The sequence below is a fragment of the Marmota marmota genome, unplaced genomic scaffold (genome assembly GCF_001458135.2).
Source record: "Marmota marmota marmota unplaced genomic scaffold, marMar, whole genome shotgun sequence".
Classification (NCBI taxonomy): Eukaryota; Metazoa; Chordata; class Mammalia; order Rodentia; family Sciuridae; genus Marmota; species Marmota marmota.
Window position 1 is genome coordinate 3,668,836 of NW_025999926.1, and position 8,373 is coordinate 3,677,208.

Here is an 8,373-nt window from a genome sequence, read left to right on the forward strand (position 1 = left end):
GCTTCAAACTCTAGGTATTAAAACATGACTAAGTGAAAACTGATTTTCATGCTTAAATAAAAATTTAGGTTTAAAAAAATCTTTATTTTTTGTTTATTTACTTTTATGTGGTGCTGGGGATCAAACCCAGTGCCTCATATGTGCAAGGCAAGCCGCTGTGCCACTGAGCCACAACCCCAGGCCCTAAAGATCTGATATTTTTAATTTACATTATTAAAAGGAGCATAAACACGTTTTCTTCTTTCAAAGGGAACATGTATTTGCAATGTTACATTATGCTCTCATCTTTTCATCTTTTTTAAACGTTGCAAAGATGGATAAAAGGACACAAGTTGAAACTTTGTAGCTCTGAGTCTTAGCAGGATAAAGGGTACTTGAGTCACGGGTGCGGAGCTTCGGGCCTCCCAGTAGTAGCAGCCCGCCTGTCCCTCCACACCCTCTTGCCCAGAGGCCCCTCCCTCCCTCCACGCCCCCTTGTCCGGAGGCCCGCCCACCCTCCACACCCCTTTACCCGGAAGCCCCGCCCCACTCTCCACGCCCCCTTGCCCGGAGGCCCGCCCACCCTCCACGCCCCTTTACCCGGAGGTCCGCCCACCCTCCACGCCCCTTTACCCGGAGGCCCCGCCCCATCGACCACGCCCCCTTGCCCGGAGGCTGCGTGGCCCCGCCCCTCCAGGAGCGCACAACGCCCGCCCTCTTTACGCGACGTCGGGGCGGTGTCGAGGACGCGCGGGCAGCCATTGCTCGCAGGTGGCGTTTGGAGTTAAGCGGGCTGCTACGTTATGGCGGAGGGCTAGGGAAACGCGCAGTCGAACCGGAACAACCATCCATGAGCCAACGCAGATTCAGTCTTCTCGGTCACGTGCTTCCGCAGCTCCGCCCCAGCAGGCCGCCCCGTTGCTAGGCAACTGCGTCTGGGACCTGGGCGGCACGGGCGGATAAAGGGTGGGCTCTGGGAGCTGCGGGGCGCTGATGGACCAGTACTACATCCTGGGCCGCATTGGGGAAGGCGCCCACGGCATCGTCTTCAAGGCCAAGCACGTAGAGGTGAGACGCTGCCGCACGGGCCGCCTGGGAGTGTTCCCCACACCGCGCTGCATCCTTCGGGAGGGGGTCTTTCTTAATCCTGCGGGTTTCCCGGCCCTCCTTTGGACTGTGGCGCCTGCCTCAGTGCTCCTAGCTCCGACTTCATCCCTGTGGTCCCTGTTCGTCCAGCGGCGGGCCTGCTGGGTCCTGAGTGGACCCCTTAGCGGCTCCCCTTGGCGCGGCAGTTTCGCGCCCCTTTAAGCAGGTTCTGGGCCACTCGCGACCCGGGAGGGTGTCTTCCTCTTCCCCACCTCTCCTCCCTCTCACTCTTCCTCTGCCCCTGGAGTGGGATGGCAGTGTCTGCGCTCTTTCCTGGACAGACTGGCGAGATCGTTGCCCTCAAGAAGGTGGCCCTGCGGCGGCTGGAGGATGGCATCCCTAACCAGGCCCTGCGGGAGATCAAGGCTTTGCAAGAAATTGAGGATAATCAGTATGTGAGTGGGGCTTCTGGGCCCAGGTGGGCAAGGGTGATTTCTGAGGTTTCACCTTCTTGTCCCCCTTCACTCATTCCCACCCTTTCCAGCCTTTATCTATCCAGATACACCTGCTTTTAGGGATTCCCTCCCTTCCCCACTGTGTTCATCCATCTGATTCCTTACACCTTATTTATGCCCTATTTTGTCTACCCCCATTCTCTTAATTGCTTCATTTATCCATCATTCACTCATTTCTTCGTGTGTGTGCATTAATCTCTTTGTCAACTTGCACGTCTCTCTTAAAATGTTTAGTGGATTTTTACCCCCATTTATTTATTTATTTATTTATGCATGCACACCGTGCTGGGGTTCAAACCCAGGGCCTCTGGCATGCTAGGCAAGTGCTCTACCATTGAGCCATTTTCCCAGCCCTAGTGATTTCTAATGATAAGTAGCATCTGTTGAGCTCCTGATGTGTTCTGTAGACTGTCAAATGCTTTACCTCTGTCCATTGTCATCTCAAGTCCTCTTCACTACTGTGCAAAACAGGTTTCAGTATCTTTGTTTCTCAGGCAAAGATGGGAATTTCTGTCACCAGCTCATGAGCCCTTCCTTGTCAGTGGAGGCTTTGGCTCAAGTCTGAGAGAGGAGTTCAGACAGCCTTCCCTTGGGGGCTTCCCTAATAAGCTCTGCCTTTGTGGGGCACTTGTGACACAGTGAAGAACTGGCCTTGACCTGACTCCTAAGAACTAAAAGTGTAAGGGACACCTGCAGAGGCAACAGGGCCCCACTTGGTATGATGTGTGGCAGGGGAATATGGGGACTAAAGGAGGGACATCTTAAATCCCCCAGCATCATTGTTCATATGGTGCTTTCTCTTTTCCATTTTGGAGTAGAACACTCAGCTTCCTGGAGGGTGACAGGCTTGAGTCTGTATGTGAGCCTCTGACTTATGTTCATGGTCCTGTGAAGATGTTCATGATGTATTGGGTGACAGCATCTTATAAAACTTTAGGTGTCCTTTGGTTTTATATGAAAATATTTTTTAAAGTCTGGTAGGATGTGCTTCAAGATTGTAGGTGGTAGGGTTTTTCATTTGTTGTTTTGTTCCTTATAACTTTATGTATTATTTGAATAGATATGTGTTTTTATCCATAAGATAATTATATACTACCTGAAAAGTCAGAAAAACAGCAAGGCAGTTCTTATTTTTTGTGGAAAATAAAAGGGTTTCCAGATCAACCTTGTATGTGGCAGGTGGAGAAAAATCCATAAGAGGCTGGTGATAGGGCCTCTGCATGCATCTGGTGTTCAACAGTCCCTAAGGTTCCATTTAAAAAAATATTCCAAATTTGTCTCCATCTCAGGTTATTGTCACCATTCGCTATAATTTCTTAGGCATCTCTCCCATGACTAGCACCAGTCTAGGCTCCATCCATTCTCCTTTCCCTCTAGACTCTTTTTTTTTTTTTTTAAAGAGAGATGAGAGAGAGAGAGAGATAATTTTTTTAATATTTATTTTTTAGTTTTCGGCGGCACAACATCTTTGTTTGTATGTGGTGCTGAGGATCGAACCCGGGTCGCACGCATGCCACCGCTTGAGCCACATCCCCAGCCCCTTCTAGACTCCTTCTGTCCCTGTCTTAGGGCTTAGCACTTGCTATTCTCCCTGCCCAGAGCTTCTTCCAAATCACCGCATAACTGGCTTAACTCTGTGCCCTCCTCTGACCCCACATCATCCAAATAAAGTGTCACTTTCTCTACTTAAAATCCCGTTGTCATCTTGTATATGTGTTCCTGTACACATCCCTTTTGTTCCTTTGTTGATCATTTGTCCCTGGGATGAGTTCCTTAGAGTCCTTGTGTTCTAGCTCTCTGCTATGTTCAGCAGGCCCTCTGACACAGGTGTCCTGGGTATTTGTGATGTGTCTCCTGGTGCTTTCCTTAGATCCTGGGGTTTAATGGTTGTAGAGGAAGTGGGAGGCAGGCTGCTCACATATGTCTCTGGGGTTGTGCTGGTTGGATGTGCTAAATTCTGTCTGCTAAGTGACCTTATTCTAACCCTTTCCCTGAGTTTCTGTGGAGAGGTGGAGTGCGTCACTTGCAGACCAGTGTGAGTGCTGAGTCCCTAGCTGACATTAGGCCCTGTGTTGACTTCTCTGCCTCCCTGATCCTCTGTCAGAACAAGATGGGGGTCCTGAGGTTGCAGAGGAGGTCAAGCAAGGTGAGTCATGGAATGCCTGCCTGCAGGTGGTGCAGCTGAAGGCCGTGTTCCCGCATGGAGCAGGCTTCGTGCTGGCCTTCGAGTTCATGCTGTCAGACCTGGCGGAGGTGGTGCGCCATGCCCAGAGGCCGCTGGCTCCAGCACAGGTCAAGAGCTACCTGCAAATGCTGCTCAAGGGTGTGGCCTTCTGCCATGCCAACAACATTGTGCATCGGGTCAGTCCCAGCATGGGCTAAGGGTGGGCTAACCCTTGAAGACGTTAGAGGGGATTTTTAGGTGAGTAGCTGGGGGTAGGAGTGCTTTAGAGGAAGCAGGGGCTGGGGCTGCCCTGGGTGTCAATTCCTCACATCCCAGAGTCCTACAGTGGACACAGAGGGACTGATGCTTCCTTTCATGTCACAGGATCTGAAACCTGCCAATCTGCTCATCAGTGCTTCAGGCCAGCTCAAGATAGCAGACTTTGGTCTAGCCCGGGTCTTTTCTCCTGATGGCAGCCGCCTCTACACACACCAGGTGGCTACCAGGTACGGAGGGCCAGATTCCCCTCAGTCCCTTCCCGGGGGAAGAGGTGCTTATGGGGTTGGGATGAACTTCCAGCCTGTCAGACCAGTGACCAGCAACCCTCTTCTGCACAGGTGGTACCGAGCCCCTGAACTCCTGTATGGTGCCCGCCAATATGACCAGGGCGTTGACCTGTGGTAAGACAGGGAAAAGGGTAATGTGGGCCATGGGGGAGTCTTCCCTGGCTGGGGTATTCTGAGCAGTTTGTCGTGAATTTAGTGTTCCTCACTCTGATGTTTTTGAGCTGGGTGGGAGATTAGGGTAGAAGGAAAGTGATTGTCTCTATCAGAGAGTGGATTGTTCTGGGCCAGGGGGGAGGTGGTCTGAGATTCAAGGTGTGGGCTATTGAAGCTAGTATGTGCAGGGGTTGGAGCCCAGGATAAGTGTCTGAACTAATCAGAGGCCTGTGACACTGGGTTTAAAGGCTCTGAAACATTTTCTTTTTTGCGGGCTTTGAAGGCTCTGAACCTTTTTTGTGCCCAAGGGATCTGAGATTTGGGGCTGTTGTAGGTCTGCCCCAGAAAGTGAAGGGGGAGCTGTGCATCCTAGAACATGAGGCTCCGGGACATCTTGGAGTTGTTGGGGGCTTGCTCTGTGTTCTAAGGCTGAGGACTTTGACTGGGGGTCTGCACCCCTGGACTTGAAGCCTTTAAGCCTTGGAGCTATGTGAGTAGGTCTGCATTCCACAGGGTGAGATCTTGAGCTACTTGGGATTCTATATCCACAGGGCTGTGGGCTGCATCATGGGGGAGCTATTGAATGGGTCTCCTCTTTTCCCCGGAGAGAACGACATTGAACAGCTTTGCTGTGTGCTTCGCATCTTGGGCACCCCTAGCCCTCAAGTCTGGCCGGTTTGTAGGGGTCCTTGGTGGAAGGGTGTGGGGCAGGTTCATTCCATTCTCCAATAGCAAGTACTGCTTCTGCCCTGCCACTTTCTCTCACAGCCCCAGTTCCCCTTGACCCAGCCCCTCTTTGACCAACAGGGACCTCTGTTCCAGCCCAGGGTTCCTCTCTCTTTCCAGCTGGAGGCAGGAGGGCCAGGTCCTATTCTCTGCCTATTCCTACTCCAACACGTGCACACACAGTGTCTCTGTCTCTGGGGGCGGAGCGGACATTGAGAGGGTGAGGAGTAAGTGAGTGGCGATGGGGCACGTGGACGGGAGAACTGTGAACCTGAGAATAGGAGGGACTGGGAGCTGGCATCGGGGAGCAGCTGGGGCAGTGCCTCCTCTCATGTGCCGCTTTCTCTTTTTCCTGGCCCAGGAGATTACAGAGCTGCCAGACTACAACAAGATCTCCTTTAAGGAACAGGCGCCAGTGCCCCTGGAGGAGGTCCTGTCAGACGCCTCTCTTCAGGCCTTGGACCTGCTGGGTCAGTTTCTCCTCTATCCTCCTCACCAGCGCATTGCAGCCTCCCAGGTAAGGCAGGAGTCCATGGTCACTGTCCTCACACTCTGCCCCCAGTAGCCATGGGACCCAAGTCAGTGATCCTCAGAACCTGTGATGGGCCAGAACCCCAGGTGATGGGAGGCTCGGGGCAGGTGTGCTTTTCCATGAACAGACACCACCGGACATCTCCAGTACCTCTTGAGGTTTTACAGTAGGGGTGGCCCATGGGGTCTAGGGAGAGTGCAGACCATGTGGCAGACAGCAGCAGAGTCCCTGGGGCTTCATGCCGTCATCTCTTTAGAGGCATGGACTTACCATGTGGCACATGGCAGGCATTGACAATATGACCTGTCCCCAGGGCATCCCTCACCCCCATAGTAAGGCAGCCGCAAACCCACAGGGTCACGAGTGTGGTGGTCTCCCCTGGTGGTTGGGGCTGAACAGGGGCAGCCCTGGCATTGGGCAGTTTTAAGCACAAGGTCTTTGAGTTGTTTGCTGAAGAGAGGTGGTGAGAGTGGTCCAGGGGAGAGGACCCGGGAGGACTGGCTGTAGAAGGCAGGAAAAGACAGTGAGCACCACAGAGGCAGGGGCTAGGGGGTGTTGGAGCCGCGCTCCCAGGGGTCCTGTGCCTGCAGCCTGAGAGCTGCCCATTCCCTCTCTCACTTGGCACCTGCAGCCTGTGTTTGCCCATGTCCTCGGTTCCTGCCCTCAACAGCTCCTGAGGACTCTGACTCCTCTCCTGGACGGCTTTCCAGAACCTGTGACTTCCCTCATCCCGTTTAATATCTTCTCCACCTGGCAGAGAAAGTGACTCTCCAGTAGAGCAGGTCACACACCTCTTCTGCCAGGGGCCTCTTGTGCCCCTTCACTCAGGAAGAGTCAGGGTTTTTGGAGCCCATAGCCACTGTAGGTGGGCACTGTCACCTTCTGACCTGCTTGCTACTGTCCTTCATGGTCCTTCCTGTCCAGCCCCAGGGCCTCTCCCTGGGGCCTGTGCCCTTCTCTGTCTGGCCCAGAGCACTCTTCCCCAGGACTCTTGCTGCTCCGCTTGTTGACTCACTCACCTGCCTCTCAGGTAACCCTTACTTCTCTCTCTCTCTCTCTCTCTCTCTCTCTTTTTTTGGACCAAAGATTGAAGAAGGGGCTTTCAACTAATGAGCTGCATCCTCAGCCCTTTTTCATTTTTTATTTTGAGACAGGGTCTTAAGTTGTTGAGGGCTTCACTAAGTTGTTAAGGCTGCTTTGTGTTCCTCCAGCCTCAGCCTCCCGAGTCTCTGGGGTTACAGGTGTGTGCCACTGTGCCCAGCTAACCCCTCACCACTCTTCAAGCCTCTTCAAGCCTGTAGCCTCACTTCCGTGTTCCTTACCAACCCCCCTCCCCAATCTTCTTTATAGCACTAATCATTACAGGTCATACTGTGTATTTTACCTCTATCTGGTTTATTATCCCTCCTAACTTCACCCCCACCATCCCCTCCCCGCTGCTGTGACAAGGCAGAGCTTGGTTTGTGTGTTCACCACTGTGTCCCCAGTCTCTGGAACAGGGCTCCACACAGGTGGCCCCCAGGAAAGGTTGCTGAGTTGGCTGAATCTAAGTCAGCTGTTGACCTCTGCCTGGGGCTGACATGGTATGGTGACTGGCCTTCCTTCTCTTGCCCCTTATTTGCCAGGCTCTCCTGCATCAATACTTCTTCACAGCTCCTCTTCCTGCCCACCCATCCGAGCTGCCAATTCCCCAGCGCCCAGGGGGGCCTGCTTCTAAGGCCCACCCGGGACCTCCTCATGTCCATGACTTCCATGTGGACCGGCCTCTTGAGGAGTCGCTGTTGGATCCAGAACTGATTCGGCCCTTTATCCCAGAGGGGTGAGACACTGGCGCAGGTCCTGCCTGACCCCCAGAAGTACCTGGGCTGCTTGTTTGTCCGCCTCCTGCCTGATTCCACCTTCCCGGGCCTTCCCAGGGCCACACTGGACTCATTCCACACTAGCCTTTCTCCCACTGTGGCCTGCTCCTTAACCTCCCTGATGGGGGTTCCAGGGTTCCAAGGAGGCAGAGGTCACGTTTCAGCCAAGGCAATGAGGATGTCTAGCCAAGCAGAGGAGGAGACTATGGCCTCCATTGTGCTGCATACTGTCCAAGGACCACCCATGCAGTGGCACTGCCCTCCTCCAGGACATTCCTGTTAGAAGCATTTGGGAAGTGCAGAGAGAAAGGTATCCTCTTGTTGGGAACCTGAGTGGGCAGGTAGGTTTGTTTTGGTTCCCAGAGACAGTGAACACTCTTAATTCAGGATTTAAGATTTATATAAAAGCCCCAAATGACTTTGCCTATGTCTCATCCTCCTCTGTTTCTACTAAGATTTATATAAAAGCCCCAAATGACTTTGCCTATGTCTCATCCTCCTCTGTTTCTACTGGTAGAAGTGACAGTGTCTCCTGGCCCTCACCTGAAAGGTGACTGCAAGCACAGCTGCTTTTGCCCTGAGGGCTTCCTGTGGCTTCACGTGATTGAGTGCTTATTTGGAAATGAGGTAGAGGGAAGTCTAGGTCCAGGGATGGGCAGGCTGGGGATTCAGCATCGAAGTCTTTGCCTGTTAGGATGTTACTAAGGATGAGGGTGAACCAAAGCAGCTGTGCAAGTAAGGAAACCTGGCAGACCTGGAATTCATTTATTCAATAAATCCTAGTACAACCCCA

The 8,373-nt window shown here is 52.8% G+C and overlaps 1 protein-coding gene across 3 annotated transcripts; it reads left to right on the forward strand.

Moving 5' to 3' along the window:
* Nucleotides 1–696: 696 nt before the first annotated feature.
* Cdk20 (cyclin dependent kinase 20) lies at nt 697–8,373 on the forward strand. Of its 3 annotated transcripts, XM_015503954.2 has the most exons (8): nt 698–1,047; nt 1,407–1,520; nt 3,753–3,941; nt 4,129–4,250; nt 4,362–4,424; nt 5,015–5,138; nt 5,551–5,706; nt 7,347–8,373. In XM_015503954.2, the coding sequence occupies exons 1-8, from the start codon at nt 973–975 to the stop codon at nt 7,542–7,544; spliced, it is 1,041 nt and encodes a 346-aa protein (XP_015359440.1). In that variant the 5' UTR covers nt 698–972; the 3' UTR covers nt 7,545–8,373. The 3 variants fall into 3 exon arrangements, with proteins under 3 accessions (XP_015359441.1, XP_048656257.1, XP_015359440.1); XM_015503955.2 differs by lacking the exon at nt 5,015–5,138 and having other exon boundaries at nt 697–1,047; XM_048800300.1 differs by lacking the exon at nt 3,753–3,941 and having other exon boundaries at nt 697–1,047.